At 40.2% G+C, this 22,393-nt stretch overlaps 1 protein-coding gene across 1 annotated transcript; it reads right to left on the bottom strand.

Annotated features, from left to right (window-relative positions):
* Positions 1 to 261: 261 nt before the first annotated feature.
* Positions 262 to 22,023, bottom strand: mthfd1b (methylenetetrahydrofolate dehydrogenase (NADP+ dependent) 1b). Its single transcript, XM_063007386.1, has 28 exons — positions 21,927 to 22,023; positions 18,896 to 18,980; positions 17,738 to 17,797; positions 17,249 to 17,302; positions 16,078 to 16,214; positions 15,862 to 15,962; positions 15,012 to 15,148; positions 14,469 to 14,580; positions 14,230 to 14,357; positions 13,291 to 13,388; positions 11,910 to 12,083; positions 10,535 to 10,671; positions 10,379 to 10,425; positions 10,182 to 10,289; positions 9,998 to 10,072; positions 9,679 to 9,781; positions 7,959 to 8,035; positions 7,699 to 7,839; positions 7,156 to 7,224; positions 6,389 to 6,500; positions 4,656 to 4,795; positions 4,194 to 4,235; positions 3,830 to 3,930; positions 1,713 to 1,890; positions 1,526 to 1,633; positions 871 to 1,023; positions 663 to 786; positions 262 to 491 (listed from the first exon to the last, which is right to left on the bottom strand). The coding sequence occupies exons 1-27, from the start codon at positions 21,962 to 21,964 to the stop codon at positions 697 to 699; spliced, it is 2,805 nt and encodes a 934-aa protein (XP_062863456.1). The 5' UTR covers positions 21,965 to 22,023; the 3' UTR covers positions 262 to 491; positions 663 to 696.
* Positions 22,024 to 22,393: the final 370 nt, after the last annotated feature.

Here is a 22,393-nt window from a genome sequence, read left to right as displayed (position 1 = left end):
TGCATGCACTCTGAAGGTGGTTTTCTCATCAATTACCACCAGTCTCTGTGCCCTTCTGCTTTTCCTAGTTACAGGGCCAATGACAGACAAATGACATTTGTCTTATTTGGCCAAACAAGACAATACAGTCTTCACAGTTTTTAATACAGTATTGGAGACGTTCAAAAAGTATGCACTATCTATTAGTGTATGTAAAATAGCAAGTCAGTGATCAAATACGAGTAAGTCTTAAGACAAAAGACCACACCTTTAAAGCAAATATTAGGTTTTTAAACATTTGTTTTATGTACCAAAATTTTCTGTACAAATCAGTAATACAGGGTGGATTTGATTCTTATAGAAATGTAAAAACAGACTGGATTTATAGTTCTTTTTGAGCTTGGCAGTGTCTTTAATCCAACTGAGATGAGCATCATTTAGCCATGGTTCAGGCATCTTCAGTACTGGATGTAGATCACCATGATGCTTTCATTAACATGCTTGGTGAGATTCTGAAAAGGTCAATGTAATAACAAAATGTCAGTTCATACAGTATTACAGCAACTCAATACAGTACTACGATTGAATCAAATGTAGTGTTTTGCTAAACAGATGTTAGATATAATAATAAATACATTTTTATTGTGTATATATGCTTAAAAACAGTTGGAAATATGGAATACCGAAGGTGTTTTCAGTGCTTAAAGTGGGTCTTTGTTAAAAAAGCCCGATCACTTCTCCAGTCACTGGGTCCAGATCTATGTCATAGAAGCAGGGGCGTGTTGGTAGGCCTGGAATTGTCGGCATCTGAAAACAAGTTGAAGAGTGTTTTTTATTTTAAATAAGCCAGTTTAGCACACAGAAAAGAGCCATTAATCTTTGTAAGCTCACCGTGCCAACCAGCGGGTAGAGAAAGCCAGCACCCACACTGGCACGAATGTCACGAATGGGTACAGTAAAGCCAGAAGGCACACCCTTCTTTTCAGCATCATGAGAGAGAGACAGGTGAGTCTTTGCCATACAGATGGGCAAATTGGCAAAACCCTATAGAGAGAAAAGGAACACAGACAAACTTTTACTTGAGTACATAACTTATGGTTATACACCAAACTGTGTCTACATGGAATCTAGTCATAAGGCCAAAAGTATGTGGACAACTATCCAAGAACTTTGGACATTCTATTCTGAAACCATAGGCATTTATATGAAGTTGTTTTTTTTATTATGCATTCCTCCCCCCTCCTTTTTAGTGTAGCCAATTCACTTCTGGGGACCCCCAATGGTGTCCAGGGAGGGTGTACATTCGACTGACACACTATTCCCTCCAATGCGTTCGCAGTCCACAAATTCCTTTTTGTTCTCCCACCGTTTGTGCTGGTGCTCAGACCATACAGAAGAAGTTGCTGTTGCAGTGGTCAGGAGGCAATACCCCATCCAGCCTTCCCTCCATCAGACACAGTCAATTATGTCTGTTGAGCACCCGACCAAGCCGGTGGCATGACTATCAACAGTGCTGACACCCAAGTTTAGGTATTAAAATTTGTACCTGTTTGGTGTACAGCTCTACTTTATTCTGGGCTTCTGGTAGGAGCTCCACATCATCTGCTCCGTAAATCTTCTGAGCAATGATTCTGATCTTGTCAACAATGGGTAGCTAAAAAAGAACAACAATGTTAAGCAATATATGAATACATATAAGATGAACAGGTTGCTTCAGGTGGAAAAGAAATTACCTGAGTGTCGTACAGGAAGCTGAAATTGTTAGGTGCCTCTGCAGCTTTCTGTACAGCTTTACCCAGCTCAGCTGCTCCGGCACCCCCATCTGCCCAGTGAGTGCAGGGCACTGCATCAAAAGCTCCTGCCTCTTTAGCCAGTTTACAGATCAGCTGCATTTCAGCATCAGTGTCCGTCCTATAATCAAAAGAAAAAGCTCGAACTTGGACATCAAAAAGTTGGGACAGAGGTGAAATAAGTCTAAGCTTTCACAAGTAACACTGTTCTTAAAGGTTTCACAATAAGCAGTTTAACTGGTAACAGGTGAGGTAATTAACATTGCGTATTAAAGAGGCATCTACCAAAAGTCTTTGCAAGCAATGATGGGTCGTGGTTTACCACTTTGGTCTGAGCTCAGTAATGTTAGGTCAATAAATTGAAAGCTAACTACCTAAATATATTAAATGACCAGGTTATATGCATGGGTATATTTCAGGATGACCATGTCAAGATCTATCAGGCTCAAACTGTGAAAGAGTGGTTTGGATACACTATAAAAACAGATCCACCCGCCCAATATTTGGTCAAACGCCAGAGACATGGGCTCTACAAGACATCTGAATAAGTCCTGTAATATCTGGTACCAGGAGTCCTTTATGTTGCTGGGTGGATCATCCTACAGTGCATCCTGGTGATATAAACAAAGAATGCACACAACCCTGGTCATCCACCCAGCGTTCTTCTCACTGGCTTCCTGTAGCTGCACGCACTCAGTTTTAAACACTGATGCTCGCCTACAAAGCCAAAAATGGACCAGCCCCAAGCTATCCAAGGTGTAATAAAAGGTGTAATAAAACCCCGCTCTGTACCACGCAACCTCTGAGTCACAAGTCTCGCTCGACTTCTCGAGAACTCGAGAAGGACATGCATCAAGGCTCTTCTTTGTACTTGAAAGCGGTAGAACGAGCTTCCCATGTCTGTCTGAACATCTGAGTCTCTTGCTGTCTTCAAAAGACGACTTAAAACCCACCTCTTTACTAAGCACTTAAACTGACATGTACAATGCTCTTATGTATTGGTTCTAACAGGGTTTCAGCAGATTTGTATTCTTGAACTGTTAAGAGTAAGGTAATGTTTACTATGGAAGCACTTCTGTAAGTCGCTCTGGATAAGACATTTTCTGAATCCTGAAAATGTAAATTTGGGAGAAAGCAGTATTTACCTAACCAGTCAACCATCTTCCATTGTAGGTGCTTTCGACAGCAGAAAGGAGTTAGTATCGGCACTCGAACTGGCCCACAATAACTCAGCCTCATTTACAGAAGGGTTCAGTACACTATGTGTTGTGACATTCAATTCATAAGTAGTTTTAATATTAATTGCAATATGAGCCACAGTAGCTCTTCTGTTGGTCGATACCAGACGCCATAGTCTTCACAACCTTGAGCATCAGTGAGTCTTAGCCACCCAAAATCCTGTACACTGCTTGTGGCTTGTCCCTTTTTAGACCACTGTCAGTGGGTACTTACCATGGCTGCCTGTGAACAGCCCTTGCTGTTTCAGAGATGCATTAACCCAGTCATCTGCCTATAACGACTTGGCCCATATATGCCTTTATATATCTGATGCATTCAACATGTTCATTCAACAAGATAAGTAACTACTATCAGCCCGATGTAAAATATATTCTTGACTGTGAGACGCAAAAGTGCAACAAAACAGGCATTTAGTGCACATCTTCTAGGAGCGGTCCTAATGTTTTGGTTTATCCAAAGGTGTTTAGGTGTTTCATCCACAATAATTTCTAACAGATCGATTAAAATCGATTATATACAATAATCTGTGCACCTAAACTCTTCAGACTTCAAGGTTTGTTTAATTAAATGTAGAGGAACTCCAGTAGTTTGTGCAGAGCTCTGACCTAAATACTTCAGGGCTTTGACTAAATAGGCACAAATTCTTACACAAGCTTGTAAAATGCGAGGTGAAGGAGAGGTGGAAGCTGTTATAGCCACAGGAAGGAACTGATGCCAAAAGGATGTCCAACAAACTCATCAGAATTAGCTTTTAAAACAAAGGGTATTATAAGACCTTAGATAAAAGAGGTGGAAACATTTTTTACTTAGTAATGTCTTACTTGAAAGCATTAACTGCTACTACAACCGGGACACCAAAGTGCTTGGCATTCTCAATCTGCTTCCTTAGGTTACTGCAGCCTTTCTCCAGGAGCTCCAGGTTCTAGAAAAACACCACACCCATAATTATACACAGCAGTATACAAGTAGGACACAGCAGTCATCAGATCATATAAGCATTTTCACATTTCAAGTGCCCAATTTAACAAGGTCTTGTGGAAAATTCTGGACTTGACATGGAATTCCATTTTTTCCTGAGCAAAAATAATACATTTTCTACAGGGAGTCCAAACTTTTGTAATACAATAATAGTAGATTTGTGTTTTAAAAGAACACAGTTAAATAGTTTTAGGACAATTAAAATACCTCCTCAGTGTATTCCTTCGGTAGAGGCATACCAGCTGTGACCTAGAAGACAAATTCAAACATCATTTACATCCATTTGGGACACATCCATGGGACTTCATATAATCCTGAGCTTTCTGAATACTGGATATGAGAACTAATAAATATATGCTGTTTAATTACCCTTATTAGTTGCACGATGCCCTACAGTACAATACCCTCTTAAGACCCGAGCTTTGATTTTTTATTTTATGCATTTAGTATCTTGTTTTTACTGTGTTTTTTGTCTAGTACTTTTGCTACCACTAGATTAGCAGAAAAAAAGTGTCTACCACTGGGGACAACAGGTTCAAGTTAAGCAGAACAAGATATAAGCCAAAATGTAAATGTCCCCATATGTGACCGAAGGGTCTCAAGAGGTTAAGGTACTGTCATTCGTATTCAGAACTCCATGTTGTACAGGTAATAAACATTCCAACTCACTGTCGGTCCTCCACCGTGCATCTTTAGTGCCCTCACTGTGGCCACCAGCACCACTACGTGAGGCCTGAGCCCAGAGTAACGGCACTTGATGTTGAAAAATTTCTCCATGCCGATGTCGGCGCCAAAGCCTGCCTCAGTCACTAACAAAAACAGAGCAAAAATATAAAAAATATGCTCTTTATTAGTCCAAGTTAGACTGTTGAAAGCAAATGCATCAATACTGTCCATTAATAAAGCAAATGAGAAAAGTCATTAAACAAGCATGGTAACCGGATTGTCTAATCTGCAGCATTAACTATTATACTGTCTCATAGGAATAAAAGCTAACAAATCATTTTTGTGCAACATGCCAGTTAGAAGTACAGTACAAAACAATCGACTGGTATTGTCTCTGTTGACCACAGATGATCATTTTGGTCTGCATACTTCATGTGGTGCAGTTTTTAACGCCGGATGTCCCTTCGAACCCAACCCTACTTATTTTAATTAGGGCTTGGGACTGGCACTAAGAGCGCACTGACAAGTGCACTTTACAATAACTAGGCTGTTTGGCCACACAAAGACAAAGGCACAGAGCTTGAGGGTTCTTGGTCATAGAAACGTATGGTGATCAGGGATGTTGGGTTGCTGTCGTTTAGTCTCTCTTGTCCGATCACTCAGGTTTGATGACGGTGGGGGAGGTGGGCGCTGACGTTCTAGGAAAGCCTTTCATGACCTTGTTACCTGCTCGCTCTCCCTTTTAGTTATGCTGTAATAATTAGGGGTGCCGGAGTCTAAAGCTACTCTCGACAAAACGGATATTTTACTCTTAATGATTTCACATTGTAACTACGTACATCTTCTGTTGTTTTACCCTGAGGTGTTTCTGACAGAAACCTGTTTACCCTCTCGAGGTTAAAAAATGCAAGTCGAGACTGCAGTGCCAACAATGCTGCTCCTGCTAGATGGGATGCTAGATGGGGTGGGAACCTGGCGCGTTTGCACCAAAAATGTCCAGAACTTACAATCACAGACTGGAGTGAACAATGAAGAACTATTTATTTAAATGATCCTCCAGGCCACCCAAAGAGGATGGAGGTCCCTCCTGAGTCTGGTTCCTCTCAAGGTTTCTTCCTGTAATTTTAAGGGAGATTTTCCTTGCCACTGTCGCCCTTGGCTTGCTCAATAGGAGTTTTTGGTCTGTTGGTCCTGGATTCTGTAAAGTTGCTTTGAGACAATGTCCATTATAAAAAGCACTATATAAATAAATTTGACTTGACACCCCCTTAGGCATAGGCCAATCGTGTCTGTGTGAACGCCCAAATGGCTGATAGTAAGCTAGCTTGTTTTACTACTGCAACACCCAAGTGCCCAGTTTCTTTAAAAAAATTAAGTTCCAAAATGACTTCTAAGTAACTAAACGTCAGCTTTAGTAAAAGTTATATTTGTTTACACTAAAAGTATAAACAAACTTAAAACCGCCTCAGTTACAACACCAACAACCACAATGATATTTAAGAATGATTGTTATACTATTTAATTACTGATGTCATAACTTTACATAGAGAAGAAACATGTATGTCATGGCAGTCTTGGGATTTTACATAACTTGCAAAAGAAGGGACATCAAAAACTTTAGACACTAAACCTTTAAACTAATAGTAAACATTAACTGGACAAACATCAAATAATGTGAAGTTGCGTAATCGGGTAATTTCATTGCTATAATATTTTTTCATGTTTATTTTGCATACCTACAAATCCGTTGGGTCCCACCAGCTTCAAAGCAATTTTATCAGCCAGGATAGACGAATTTCCATGGGCAATGTTAGCAAATGGGCCGGCATGAACAAACACAGGGTTTCCCTACAGAGGCAGAAACATACGATCCATTGCACTGAATAATTAATGTTTTTTAAAATTACAAGACTTTATAAAGTAAGAATTAACCTGAAAAGACAGTATAAAGCCAAAACTTTAGGACCACCTTGCCTATACATGCTCTGAGACAGGGCCACCGAAAGACATCTAAAGGAGTCCCGTGGCATCTGGTACCAGGACTTTACCAGCATATTCTTCAACTTCTATATGTTAGAAGTGCATAGCCCTACACCAACTCTCATGACTTTAAAGAAAACGAGATAGGTCTGTCCATTTCTGTTGCCTGTGTACCTACTGTAGGTGCTTTCAATGGTGGACATGATTTGGCATGGTCACTTTGACTGGCCGGTCACTATGCAGCCCTATACACAGAAGGGTTTCATGTAAAGCGTGCTATGACACTGTACACAGTAGCCCTTTTGTTTGTCGGCAGCAGTTCATGACTTGTCCATCATCGGACGGACCCACTGTCCATGGGTACCCCTACCACCAATGCAAAACCTTCCATCCCTGACAGTCACTTGCACAATTGTTAGCATGCAATAGGCATTGGCATGCACATTTGGTTTGTGGGGGGTGTTGGTCCTGATGCTTTGGTTGATTGGGATATATAAATATAACACAGGTTCTAATACAATACCTCTAATGTTTGCATAAGGTTGGGCTTGATGGCATCTTTCATTAGTACAGTCAGAGCTCCACACACTCCCTGAAAAAAAGAAATATAGATCAACACTTTAGTCCATTACAAAACAGCTAATTTCATACACAGATAACAATTAGTACAGAGCTACTGTGCAATACAAGGTGCATATACTGTATTTTTTTTAATAGTCTATACAGTATACATTTCATTTAACTGTTAAATTGTTGTTTTTTTTCCCCTCTAAGATGCCATTTTAAAAAACAGAATGCATTATAGAACTTTCTACACCAAATGATTTTAGACCAGACAGTAAGCATCGCTTGTGGTAATCAAGTATGTTGGATTGCTGTCATTCTGCCTGACGACGGTGGGGGACGTGGGCGCGGACATCTTGTGAAAGCCCTCATGTTTTTAAAGGAATATGGTTAACTCAAGCATTATATATAGGAATTATAGACTGATTTTGCCTTCAAACTCTTCAAGGATGTGTCTCAATTGCAAATATAAACACAAGTAAAAGACATGTGCATCACTGACCAGGTCCTCTGTGGTGATAGGTTCGCCACTGCGACTAGTTGCCACCACCATTTTAGCCAGCCTCTGCCTCATGTCCTCCAGACTGCTGGTGAGAGCCAACACTGCCATGATCTCACTGGCCACTGTGATGTCAAATTGAGCCTGCAAACCATGCAAACAGAATTTAGGTCCTTAGATGCTGCACAGGAGACAGTCACACTGTTTGGACACAAGACCATAAACCATGCTTGACATCAGCTTGACTAACTCGCAATGCTCACCGTTCTGGTATGATTCTTTTCGGTTGGAGATTGGCCAATAGTGATCTTTCGCAGGAAACGATCATTTGTATCCAACACTGTATTGGAAGAAAAATAATAATTACAAACCAATCTATAATTCTACAGTTAGACAATATACATAGTCGAGTCACATTATTATGACCACCAGTAATATCCAGAGTAACCGCCATGTGCAGCACGGACAGCAGCTAGATGGACTGGGAGTGACTCAATAAGGTCCTGGTAGGTTGTCACATGTGTCTGGAGCCATGCTGACAGCAGTGCATCCCACAGCTGCTGCAGGGTGCATGGGGGAGAATCCATAGAGCGAACACGACAATCGAGATGGTCCCACAGATGCTCAACTGAGTTCAAGTCTGGGAAATTAGAGGGGTAGGGTAGTACTTGGAAGTCTTGGTCATGCTCTTCCAACCAATGTCGGACATTTCTAGCCATGTGACATGTTGCAGTGTCTTGCAGGGAACACAATTTTACCTATGGTACTTTTATCCATGACAGCAATGAGGGATATACAGGGGTTGGACAATGAAACTGAAACACCTGGTTTTAGACCACAATAATTTATTAGTATGGTGTAGGGCCTCCTTTTGCAGCCAATACAGCGTCAATTCGTCTTGGAAATGACATATACAAGTCCTGCACAGTGGTCAGAGGGATTTTAAGCCATTCTTCTTGCAGGATAGTGGCCAGGTCACTACGTGATGCTGGTGGAGGAAAACGTTTCCTGACTCGCTTCTCCAAAACACCCCAAAGTGGCTCAATAATATTTAGATCTGGTGACTGTGCAGGCCATGGGAGATGTTCAACTTCACTTTCATGTTCATCAAACCAATCTTTCACCAGTCTTGCTGTGTGTATTGGTGCATCGTCATCCTGATACACGGCACCGCCATTGGATGCACATGGTCCTCCAGAATGGTTCGGTAGTCCTTGGCAGTGACGCGCCCATCTAGCACAAGTATTGGGCCAAGGGAATGCCATGATATGGCAGCCCAAACCATCACTGACGGACAGTTCTGGTGGAAACAGGAGAGTTGAGGTGCACATTTAATTCTGCCGTGATTTGGGCAGCCGTGGTTTTATGTTTTTTGGATACAATCCGGGTTAGCACCCGAACATCCCTTTCAGACAGCTTCCTCTTGCGTCCACAGTTAATCCTGTTGGATGTGGTTTGTCCTTCTTGGTGGTATGCTGACATTACCCTGGATACCGTGGCTCTTGATACATCACAAAGACTTGCTGTCTTGGTCACAGATGCGCCAGCAAGACGTGCACCAACAATTTGTCCTCTTTTGAACTCTGGTATGTCACCCATAATGTTGTGTGCATTGCAATATTTTGAGCAAAACTGTGCTCTTACCCTGCTAATTGAACCTTCACACTCTGCTCTTACTGGTGCAATGTGCAATTAATGAAGATTGGCCACCAGACTGGTCCAATTTAGCCATGAAACCTCCCACACTAAAATGACAGGTGTTTCAGTTTCATTGTCCAACCCCTGTATGTGCAGACAGCCTATCGCACACCTTATATACCCACCAAGCCAGCTCATGAAACATGACTTCGTTCATGAGCTACAAGCTGCCACTGATGAAAGAAGAAAGTGGTCATAATAATGTGACTCAACTGTGTATATGTTTTAAAATATTTAGTAAAAGAACAGAGTACAGAGAAGTAAAAAGGCTACAGTGTGTCAAACCTCTTTGCCAGGTGATGCTATCAGGATTAATGTCAAGTCTCACAAAGCGACTGATGTCCTCTTCAGTCATCTCAGATGGATCGGTCTTCTCAATGCCCAGTTTCTGAGATTATAACACACAATCACGACATTACCAACTTGTTTTCATTAGTTGACCTTTATTGCTAAACACCATTACAACTACATTATTGTATCTCCAATTCACCTAACTTACATGTCTGTGGCGTTAACCAGAATGGGGGGGAAAGTGTAACTATTTTATACAAGATAGAATATAATACAACACGATTCTGATTAACACAAAATGTCATTTGCTTACTTTTAGTCTGTTGATCTGCACAGGTGAAAACTTTCTCTGCCCTTCATTCAGCGGCACTAGTCGGTTATAAAGAGCCTGAATGATAATCACATGATCACAATGGTAGTCAATAACATAGACTAAAAGTTAATTCCAAAATCCTAATACGTTTTTTCTCTCAAACTACACCAGTAGGACATCTTACCTTATCAGTCTGAGTGGCCTCATGGAACATACGGGCATCAATAGCAGCAGCGACCAAGTTGTTTGCAGCAGTTATGGCATGGATGTCACCAGTGAGGTGAAGATTAAACTTAAACCAAAAAAACTCGGCATTAATTACATTATTTTATATCATTTTCTGAAGCAGAACAAGCAAAGTAGCCTAAAACCAGATGGTACCTCTTCCATGGGAATAACTTGAGAATATCCACCTCCAGCAGCGCCACCTTGTGACAAAACAACAGACTTAAAAACTTTCATTGATACTACAAACTGCTTAAATTTAAAATAAAACATCCAGAAAATCCGGCAACATAACTAGATGAGCTGACTGACCTTTTATGCCGAACGTAGGTCCTTGAGACGGCTGGCGCACACAGGCGAACACGTTGCATTTGAGGTGAGCACCAAGCGCCTGCACCAATCCTATCGTAGTGGTGCTCTTCCCCTCACCAAGAGGTGTAGGAGTGATTCTATAAAATCAAACAGTAAAAACACATTATTTACATTCATTAAACCACGATGTAAAAGCTTCTGTAGGACTGGATACATAACAGATTCATATAACAGCCTCCATTCATTCTTCTGGGAGGGGTTTACATAATCATTTGGAGCATATCTGTGGGCATTTGGGCACATGTTGATGTTGATGTCAGGCTGATGTTGATACTGATACTGAGTAGAGGGCATCATTTGCCTCCAAGGACAGATTTTGGACATGCCTTATTCCCATCAAGCTTTCAGAACTGTTATCTCTGAGGTTTCTCAGCAGAACATTGGCCAAAGCATCCAACTGCCTCAGCCGGCTTGCCTTTTTCCCCAAAGTGCATCCTGGTGCCATGTGTTCCCCAGGTAAGAATGCACACGCACCCGGCCATCCACGTGATGTAAAAGAAAAACGTGATTCATCAGACCAGGCCACCTTCTTCCACTGCTCCATGGCCCAGTTCCGATACTCACGTGTCCATTGTTGGCGCTTTCGGCGGTGGACAGGGGTCAGCATGGGCACCCTGACTGGTCTGCGGCTATGCAGCCCCATACACAACAAACCGTGATGCTCTGTGTATTCTGACACCTTTCTATCAGAACCAGCATTAACTTCCTCAGCAATTTGAGCTACAGTAGCTCGTCTGTTGGATCGGACCACACGGGCCAGCCTTCACTCCCCACATGCATCATTGAGCCTTGGCTGCCCATGACCCTGTCGCCGGTTTACCACTTTTCCTTCCTTGGACCACTTTTGATAGATACTGACCCCAGCAGATAAGGAACCCTACAAGAGCTGCAGTTTTGGAGACGCTGTGACCCAGTCGTCTAGCCATCACAATGTGGTCCTTGTCAAACTCGCTTCTTATGCTTGCCCATATTTCCTGCTTCTAACATCAACTTTGAGGATAAAATGTTCACTTATACATCTGCCTAATATATCCCACCCACTAACAGGAGCCGTGATGAAGAGATGTTATTCACTTCACCTGTCAGTGGTCATAATGTTATGCCTAGTCGGTGTATATATATTGTTAGGACACTTGTTCTACGTCTATTATTTTATGTTTTTCTTTTTTTGTTCTTTTTCAGTACGATGTAGCTTCACCTTTTCAATCTTTTTAAATATTATCTATAAGCTGTGTGTTCTTGAGAAACACTTCATAACAGTGACAAGCTTTTCTATTTTCTAAATAAACAACCAATTAAAAACTTTATTTCTTACCCAGTAACAACCACGTATTTGCCATCAGGCTGGGAGCGAATTCGATCAATAGTTTCCAGCTGCACTTTGGCCTTGGTCTTGCCATAGAGCTCAACTTCATCTGTGAGAAGTCCGATCTCACTGGCCAAACGGTCAATGGGTTTTGGCAAACAAGAACGGGAAATGACGATATCACTGTAAAAGGGAGAGAAATAATCTAACATTTTACTCTGCACTGCAAACTATTTTAGCAAAGAAAGAAAATCAGTTAAATATATGTAATGTATCAGCCATTGTGAGAAACATTCGTTAAAGTGAGTAAACTTAAATAAACTGTGACCATAACATTTATATAACTGTAATTGTAACCCAATGAAACATGTCAGTCATAATCTAAACACTTAAAACTTTTACAGCAATTTAATGCTGGTTGAAAAATTACCATAGGCAATAAAATTACACTCTAGGACTCCAGCGAAACACAATAAGAGCCATTATTCCGCAGCTCATTGTGTGTGTGGTACCCCCATGACCCTTTTCTGCCAATAATAGTGTTGTGAACTGCTACGCACTGTGTCAGTGGAAAGCATGGGCGCACTGGGTATGATTAAAATTTAGACAATTTTTTTTTAATGCATTTTCTCCCTTTTTAACGCATCCCATTTTTCCCCGATTGCCTTATGCTTCATCTCTACTGGTGCTAACCCCCACCCCGAACTGACTGAGAGTGAACTGACACACGCCCCCTCCGACACGTGAGCAGTACCGACTGCCTCTTTTCACCTGCATGAGGCGAGTTCCTATGCGGGATCAGCTTTGTGCACAGAGAGACGCAACCTGATCAGCATTACATTTACATTTTCGGCATTTAGCAGACGCTTTTATCCAAAGCGACTTACAGTACTGTGGGTTAAGGGCCTTGCTCAAGGGCCCAACAGTGGCAACCTGGCAGTGGTAAGGCTTGAACCGGCAACCTTCTAACTACTGGACCAATACCTTAACCACTAGGCTGCAACTCTGCGCAGGCGCCATCAATCAGCCAGCAGAGGTCATAATTGTACCAGTTATAAGGAACCCTGGTGCCACCCCTATGAACAACAGCCAATCGTTGTTCATGTAGCCGCCCAGCCCAGCCGGAGACAGAGCTGAGATTCGATACGATGTATCAGAGATCCCAGTTCTGGTGTGGTAGCATATTTTACTGCTGCGCCACCTAAGCGGCTAATATATAAATTTAAAAAGATTATATGTTAAAAAAAAAAGCCACTTAGCTTTATCATAAAATTAGAAACCAACCCAATTCTACATAAAATTTAATTTAAAACGTTATCAGACACAAAAATCATTCCGAGCACCTCTTCACTAGGAGGTAAAAAAAAAAAAAAAAAAAACACCCACAAACCTTGGTACGGGTCTCTGCAAGTTGAGCTGGTTGTAGGAGATGTTCCATTTGCCTGGTTCATGTGCTTGAAGAAAGCGCTTTGCACTCAGCACGGTGTTCTAAACAAAAACACAATTAAAAATTGTGCATCAGCATCAGATACAAAATTTAAAAGTATTGGGACACCTACACATTATGCCTACAAGAGGTTTTATGACATCTCATTATAAATCCATAGGCATTAATATGGACTTGGTCTCTGCTTTGCAGCTATAACAGATTCTACTCATCTGGAAAGGTCTTCTACAAATTTTGGAGTGTGTTTGTGGGAATTTATGCCCGTTCATCCAGAGGGCATTTGTGAGGTCGAACACTGTGGTGCCAGGTCCAACATCAATGTCTGTTGTATTTCATCCCAAAGGTGTTCAATGGATAGAGGCGAAGGGTCTGTGCGGGCCAGTCAAAGTTCACACCAAACTCACCCAACCACACCTCTATGGACCTTGCTTTGTTCACTGGAAGACTCGAACATGCTCGAACAGAAAAGGGCATTCCCCAAACTGTTTCCACAAAGTAGCAAGCATTCAGTTGTCCATATGTTGTGGCATGCAGAAGCATTAAGATTTCCCTTCAATGGAACTAAGGGGCCAAGTCCAACCCCTGAATAACAACCCGATACTGTTATCCCTCCTCTACCAAACTTTACACTTTTGTAAAGTAATTTAGTCAGGCAGGTAACGTTCTCCTGGCATTCACCAAAGCCAAAAGTTAAGGAATATAAAAACACAAACGGAGGCAGTGGAAACAGTGGCAGTTACTTTACCTGGTCAGTCACAAAATGTTAATCCAATAAATAGATTAAAAAAAAAATTAAACAATTGAGACGTTGAGCATAAGTACCAAATAAATTAGTGTCTATAAATGGTACACGAAGTGTGACCTAAATTCATTAACATATACCTGCATGAGCATGGCTACAGTCATGGGTCCGACTCCACCCGGCACCGGTGTGATGAAGGCTGCTTGTTCCTTTGCAGTGGCAAAGTGAACATCACCCACCACCCGCTTCCCACTCGACTTGGTGCTGTCTGTAAGAGATATTAATATCACGCATCTTTAACAGTAGCCCACTACCACCAAATGTAGAGCTTGTGCTATCGACCAGCCAGGCGCTCACAAACAAAAAAACACACACCCACCTGGAACATGGTTGATTCCACAGTCAATGACGATAGCACCCTTCTTCAACCACTCGCCCTTCACCATCTCTGGCTTTCCAATACCAGTCACCAAGATATCTGCCAGTCCCACCTGGGGTAAAAGTTTGCAGTTGGGGAATAATGCTGATCAGGGTGTGGCTCGCCGTGCACAAGGCTGGTCTGCACATGTGAACCGTATTGTGCCAATTTGCACTTGGACCCTAGTAAGCGCCACTAGTGGCTATATTTTATAATTACTTGTATACACCTGTTAGCAGTGGGTGTAGCTGAAACACACATACACAAAATATGTGTCCAAAAATTGAGTGGCTACGCACTCAATCAAAAACATTTTGCTGCTGATGGCAGTACAACGCTGGGAAAAATGCATCAGAATGTGACTATGTAGAAAAGTGATGTTTGTTTTTGAAACTCTTAATAAATAAGTGTGGAAACTTTTTGAAGAACCCTCGTAGATTTTTTGCAAAAATAAAAGAATGTTTTTACATCCATAAATTAGCATATTCATTGAGTTTTATTTACCTCGGCTGGCAGGTCAGCGGTTTTTGAGTGGCAGGTGGTAACAGTTGCATGATTCCAGAGTAGAAGATCATGCATGGGAGCACCTACGATCTTACTGCGTCCAACCACAACGGCTCGTTTTCCCGCCACAGACACTCCTGCAGACGCATTTAAAGCAACACGATCAAATAAGTGCTTTCTTGTTAAAACACTTTTGACTATGCAAGTTCCATGCTGCTCCTCGAGATTTCAATGACTTTTCCACAGCTTTAATTCTTAATATAATAATCTTACACAATAATCTTGACATGAGTCAAGTCATGGGGCCGACTCCACCCGGCACATGTTTATTGAGTCCTGTTTATAACACTAATTAGGTAGACTATATGGCCAAAAGTATGCAGACATTTGAAAAAGGCCATGGTTTCAGAATAACAGCTTCAACGCTTATGAGAGGTCAATATCCTGAACTTCTAAAGTCTTGTCTGTTTGAATTTGTGCTCAATTAATGAATTTATGGGGATTTTTAGTACAAGAGGTCATGTACTAATGCTGAATGAAAATAAATGGTTCATAATAAACTCATTTCATTCCAATTTTATCCCAAAGGTGTTCAATAGGGTTGAGTTTAGGGCTCTCAATGCAACTCAATGGAGTCCCTTCAAACCAAATTCATCATGTCTTTATAGACATTAACTGTTAAAACTTAATATAATTATTAGTGGGAACATTCACAAACCTTTTTCATACTTTTGGCTATTTAATGTATCACCATATATGTATCATGTACCATGTAAGTATCACCCAGCCCTGTACTCATATAAGCACATTAAACAGCCTTGAAGCACCAGACTGAAGACCATTCACCAACCTGTCTGTTTGATGAGCTCCATACAGCCGTTGGGAGTGCAGGGAATGAAACAGTCCCCCAGATCTCCACGAGCCAGCTTTCCTGCATTTATGCTAGTCAAACTGGAAACAGAATAATCATATTTATTTTTTAATACTGTACTAAGTTCTGGTTCTTTGATTTTCCAAAATGTGATGTTTGTAAACATCAGAAGTGTTAGCATGCTTATGTGTTTACCCGTCTACATCTTTCTCTGGAGCTACAGCGTTGGTGACCTTCTCTGTGTCTATGCGGTGAATGGAGTCCAAAGGCAGCTGCACTATGAGTCCGTGCACACTGGAATCTTCATTCACAGCTGTAATGGACTGTAGAACCTGAATGTGGAATTGCACAAGTTAGAAGTAAAAGTGCATCACACTGAACAAACATCCTACGTTCAGTTGATGCAATAAGCATGAAAAAGATAAAAATGAACTTTTTTGTGGAGACAAGGTACTAAGCAACAACAAAATAATTTAGAAAATTATTAACCGAGGATTAGATTATGTAGCAGGAGGGTGAAATCATCATCAAGTTATTTACACATTCAGCATTTTTGCAGAAGATTTGATCCAAACTGACTTAAGATTTGTGAATGAATACAATGCAAGCAATTGAAAAAGCCCAACAGTAGTGGTGGGGCTTGAACCGGTAACCTTCTGGTAAACAGTCCTGAAATCACTAAACTACAGCTGTCTTATTATTATATTTTTTTATTATTTTAACCCATGTATTGGTTTATCTTATGCTAGGGCTTGAACACTCCTAGTGAAAATCCATCCATCGCCGATTAGACATGGTCCTAAGATTGTCCATTTTCTAACACTGTCAAGTTTATTTACTTTAATTAACAAAATGCAAAGATATTTACTTTAAAAGGCAGAGGGCACTGGCGCTATTCACCTCGCCTGGTTGACTTCACTAAACAGTTGTACGGGCCCTTTTCCAGCCAACTGTATTTATGTGAGGATACTTTCTTTATTTGTATTATTCATTTATTTATATAATGTGGGATTTGTTTTAAAACTTCATTTCACAAAAAAGGAAATGTGCAGCATTGTTTTGCATAGTCTGTACCTACCTCAGAAATAAAAGGGCATTCATTATTTAGATAAATAAAAGATTTTATTTTCTTAAGAGAAATAATAAAAGGAAACTTTGTCATAATTAAAAAAAAAAATCAAGAAAAAATCAAGAAAAAAATCGTATCGTGAACCCAGTATTGTGAGTGTATCAGTAGAGTGTATCGTTACATCCCTAATAATTTCATTTAGAAATTTACCAGTCAAAACCTAGCATGAGTAAATTTTTATTTACTGTTGTTTTTACATTTTTACAAAAGTTTGGATTTATAGATATATGTACCCACCTCATTTTCAGTAGCTGTCTGTGGAAGTCTCATGTGAGTGGCATTGATCCCAATCTAAAATTTGACAAGAGAAAGTCATTTTCTAGTATGGCGGAGAGTAAAACGTAAAGACATGTAACAACGCATATTTCATGACAGTAAAATAAAACGGGATGCGTTATTTCAGATAACAGCAGCGCAGGTTTTTTGATTGTCTTACCAGCTAATATTTTTCAAAATCAGTACCAAGAATTAGAACATGTCACAAAGTTCAATGGCAGAAAAATTTCTACACTGCTAAACAAACAATTCAAGTTGTTCTATGTATATTTTGGCCCAATCAGATTTTCAGAAACTCAACAACATACTTTTGTGGTTGTTTTTTTGTTGGTCCAATCATTCAATCACAAAAAGAACAGTTGTGAAAATCTTTAAAACACCAAGAATAGCATAACACACATCCTTTAAAAGTGTATGTTAACTTTTGAATGCTCCCTGTGCAGTCTTTACCTCAGCAGCAGCTTTCACCTTCATACTGATGTACAGGTTGGAGTCGTCTCTGTTTCCCACCTGCAATGCAGAGGTATTGTAGTGGTCAGTGATGGGAAACCATAAAACATGTATTTACAATTGTGCAAGGCATGCAAGTTCTCTAGAATTGGAACCCAGTTTTTAGAAGCTCTCACAGCACAAACACACAACACATATATTTCACAACATTACTAACATATCAAGACCACCAGTCAAATAAGCACTGGACTCTACAAAACATCTGAAGACGTCCTGTGCTATCTGGTACCAGAACATTACTAGCAGATCCTTCAACGTCTGTATGGTGCCATCTCTTTCCTGTGTAAACCATAAACACATAACTGGCCATTCACAGATTAAAACTCTCACAATCCCAGTTCTGATGCCTGCATGCCCATTGCAGGTGCTTTCAAAGAAGTTCTTCTGTAACAGTAGCTCTTCTGTTGGTCTAAGCCAGGCGCCATAGCCCAATGAGTCATGGACGCCCAATGGTTTGTCAATGGATACTCATTACGACATCCTTGCTCAGAAATAATTTAACCCAGTAGTCTGTTTAAAACAATTTACAAGTATCTATCATAAATGCTACATTTAATAAATCCCTCACATTAAGTGTGACAATTCTCATTACAAATTAGGTCTTGCCATGTACATTTTTGGGAGTGGTCCTAATGTTATGAGACTATTTTTGAGGCTAATCACTGTATATAATACATACAAATATACAGTGTTATGTGCATCTGTTCCACTGTTAATGCACTTGCTTTGAATACATTGTTTTTACAATTCTGCTTTCTCATGTGAACCAGAAACTTTATAGCCAATAGCAAAAAATAACTAAATAATTACCAGTGCACCATTAACTCGGGCTAACAGTGGTAAATAAACATTTTGTGTGGTTTTTAATATCCCACTGAAAGTCCTGCTAACTCAGTTCAATATAATACACCATCAGTCATTAAACTTTAACTGTTAACTTTTCAGCTGTGAATGATTAACAGCTCTCACCAACAAGCAGTAAAATAAAGAAAAGAATGTTCAACAAAATATACATATTTATACAAATAATAATGACATTTCAGTCATATCAACAATGCTACACCAAACCTTGGTGATAGGCAATTTGCTCATACTAACCTGTAATACCACCAAGCCTGGTCTAAAGTTTGGGTCTTGAGCCTTCATTGCTTCCACCTCCTTTTTTAGCCTCTCGCGCACCTGACTGAATTCCAAAAAGAAAAAAAATCAACATTTTATTCAATGCAGTACTGTCACAGTAATTAATGTGGTCCTGAACGTTTCCAGATCCCAATGTAGCTAAACATTTGTTCTAAACTTGTTTGGGAAGCAATGCCTGTATTTGTCATATACACATGTACAGTACTATGACTTATTTTCTGTATCTATTGCTTTTTTTGGAAGCTGGGGTCAGAGTGCCACCCCTGGAACCAAGAGGGTTAAACACCTTGCTCAAGGGCCCAACAGTGGCTGAATGCCAGATCAGGGATTCAGACCAACGATCTCCTGATTGATAGCCCAAAGCTCTATTCACTAAGGGGCGGCATGGTGGCTAAGTGGGTAGCACTGTCGCCTCACAGCAAGAAGGTCCTGGGTTCGTTCTGTGTGGAGTTTGCATGTTCTCCCTGTGTCTGCGTGGGTTTACTCCGGGTGCTTCGGTTATCTCCCACAGTCCAAAGACATGCAGGTGAGGTGAATCGGAGATACAAAATTGTCCATGACTGTGTTTGATGTAACCTTGTGGACGTCATGATAAATCTTGTGTGGCGAGTGGCTGCCGTTTCCTTCATGAATGTGACCAAGGTGTAGAACATGACGTTAAAATCCAAATAAACAAACAAACTATTCACTAAGGTACAACTTTAATATGAAGTGTCCATGTTTAATGTGGCTCCACAAGCAGACTGTGCACCGCATATGAAACCACAGATAAGATAGATAAGTAAACACATCTTATTATAGATTACCCACCAAATAAGCCTTTTATTAACGCTGTCTATTAATTTTATTCCAACTGAGAGCAAAACTGCAGCCAGCGCAGATTAATATTTGATTTGAATTATACCCTGGTTTGAGATGTAATGGGTTCGATAAACACAATGGTTTTAAAAGTGTAAACTAATGTACACTAGTGTACACTAATGGTAATCCAGCACACAAATTGATGAGTGTAAAAAAGCTTAACAACAATCTTAAAATTCAATCAGTGTAACAAAACCTGCATCAACAACTCGATCTTTATCTCTGTGATGAAACAACATGCACAAAGGTCAGTCTGCAGGATAAAAAAATAAATCACACCATGCAATGCATGTAAAATCAAACAGCTATGTTTTTTTATCCAGCCTTGATTTTTTTACTCAGCTAAAGCAATGACAAAAAAATGAACTTGTAATGAATTGTTAGTTAAGTCACTGTAATTACTGCCAAATCAGTCAGAAAAAAACAAAACAAATCAGGGAAGAATGAGCTATTGGGTCTTGTGACTAAGTGATGAAAGGTCACTGAATACAGCTTCAGGTTTACAAACTGGCTCAGTTGTGATGAGATTAGCACCCAGTCTACAAAAGACTGTCTTTTTATTACTTATCAGATCTAATCACATAGACATCTTATCACTTGTCATGGCAATTCATGCTTTATGGACTCTTTTAAAATAGAAATGATCAAACTGGAGTGATTTAACCACACAGGAAAATATAATGAATAGCAGCAACATAACAGTTTATTAAAAGGTTTACATTCATCGTTGTGGGGTTCACAATGTATACGATGTTAAATAGATGTATTATTAGTTATGGCCAAGTTTGAACTAATGTGTGTTCTAGTGAAAACAAGCTCATAAATTACATTTTTCAAGGTTTATGGACCTGGCCCATATTATGGGTTTCACCTGGATGCTGGTGAATACCATAATCAGCAGACTTAAAATTTTGCTCCTATTTGCTCATTAGTAATTACGATTGACTACATCTAGTGATTTCTATGCCTGAAGTGAGAAAAATGTAGCTTTTCAACGACAATGACCATAAGTGTATCTGGTGTAGAAACATAATGCCATCAAAAGATAGTGGTGGTTGCTTTAGTGCAATTTTACTACAAACACTCACTCTCACTCATTTTCTTAACCGCTTATCAAATAAGGGTCGCGGGGGGGCTTTTCAATGGGTGCAAGGCACACAGCAACACTCTGGTCAGGGTAGGCACCAGTCCATCGCAGGGCAGACACACATATACACACACACACCTTCATCATGGGATTTAATGGGATTCACAAGTTAGAAGATGGGTAAAATACTTGGGTAAAAATAAGCTGTATTTAAATATGGGCCGTATCTACTCATTGGTTGATGTGCTAAACTCAAAAATATCAGTCGATGACATTGTGGTTTTAAGAAAATCTCAATCTTGATCATCTCAACTGTTTGGTAGAAACTCTACTCTAGAAAAAATTTAAAAATACTATGTGCACAGTGCACTAGTAAAAAATATTAATTGTTTATTGTTGGTATAGTCCCATAAGCCTAAGAAATGCAAATAAATATTTTTTAAACATTGGTTGTAAGGCCTAGTTATCTTGTTGTTATGTTTCCATGAATGGCTTGTAATATCCCAGGGTCCTTTACAAAAAAAGTTATTGTTTACTGTGTAACTGTTGTTCATGCTGCCTACGGGTCATCCTGAAATTCTGTCTGAGTGATTGCTGACTTCTCTACTCCCTTGCTTATCATTAGTCAGAGAGCACATTGTAAACTCTTATGTTGTACCTGTCCGGGGATGATGTGCGGTTCCATGCACAACCAATTGTACACGTGGAAATGTTTGAGGAGTTTGCTAAGGCTCTGTGTTTTTCCTAAGGAAAACTTCTGTCTTTAGTGAAAACCTGGAACTACAGTAATCAATGTAAAAGTAATGTGGATATAGGAACACGTGGTAGAATCCATGTCTCTATACAACGCATCGTTTAACACTGTTAAACAAGTAACGATTGTACTAAAGAATCATTCAAAAATAACTAGACGCCACATGGATTTGATTCCAGGTAATAGAAGTGACTCACGTGTATGTGGAAATGCTTTAGCTACCACTACAAAGTTTATCTACATTAAACAGACTGCAAAACAATAACAATAAAGAGAATTCAACTTACGCTGAGACTTCCTTTCCACTGATGATCTGAGCAGACATGGTTCAGCTTGGATTGCTTTCTGCACACGGAGAATGAAACTGACCACCTGAAACTTTTCCACCACTGCTGGTGCACACACACTCACACACACTCATACAAACACAAACACACACACACGGGCTTGCACAAGCTTAACGTAAATTACGTAGCGGTGTGGAAATCCGTCCCCACACAGGCAACCAGAGATCCGAGACTCACTGATACAACCTTCGTGAATACCCCTCGATCCTGACGGACATTTTTAGGCGTATCGACTCTCGCCAATCACAAAGCGCGCTGTGTTGCGTAATCAAGCTTGAGGAAATTGTACCAGTATTAAATCGCCCGTTTACATTTTAGGCACTTAGCAGTCGCTCTTATCCAGAGATATACATAGATATAGATAGATATACTTTATTTGTCATATATACATATACAGGTGTACAGTA

The sequence above is a fragment of the Trichomycterus rosablanca genome, chromosome 13 (genome assembly GCF_030014385.1).
Source record: "Trichomycterus rosablanca isolate fTriRos1 chromosome 13, fTriRos1.hap1, whole genome shotgun sequence".
Taxonomy (NCBI): domain Eukaryota; kingdom Metazoa; phylum Chordata; class Actinopteri; order Siluriformes; family Trichomycteridae; genus Trichomycterus; species Trichomycterus rosablanca.
This window is presented reverse-complemented; position numbering and strand designations above follow the sequence as displayed.

Excerpts from the sequence above, each read along its gene's own strand:
- mthfd1b (XM_063007386.1), bottom strand. The coding sequence starts at position 21,964 with ATGTCTGCTCAGATCATCAGTGGAAAGGAAGTCTCAGC. Across the intron at positions 4,236-4,655 it reads TGCACGGTGGAGGACCGACA|GTCACAGCTGGTATGCCTCT; the intron begins GTGAGTTGGAAT and ends TTTGTCTTCTAG. Across the intron at positions 1,024-1,525 it reads TAGAGCTGTACACCAAACAG|GGTTTTGCCAATTTGCCCAT; the intron begins GTACAAATTTTA and ends TTCTCTCTATAG.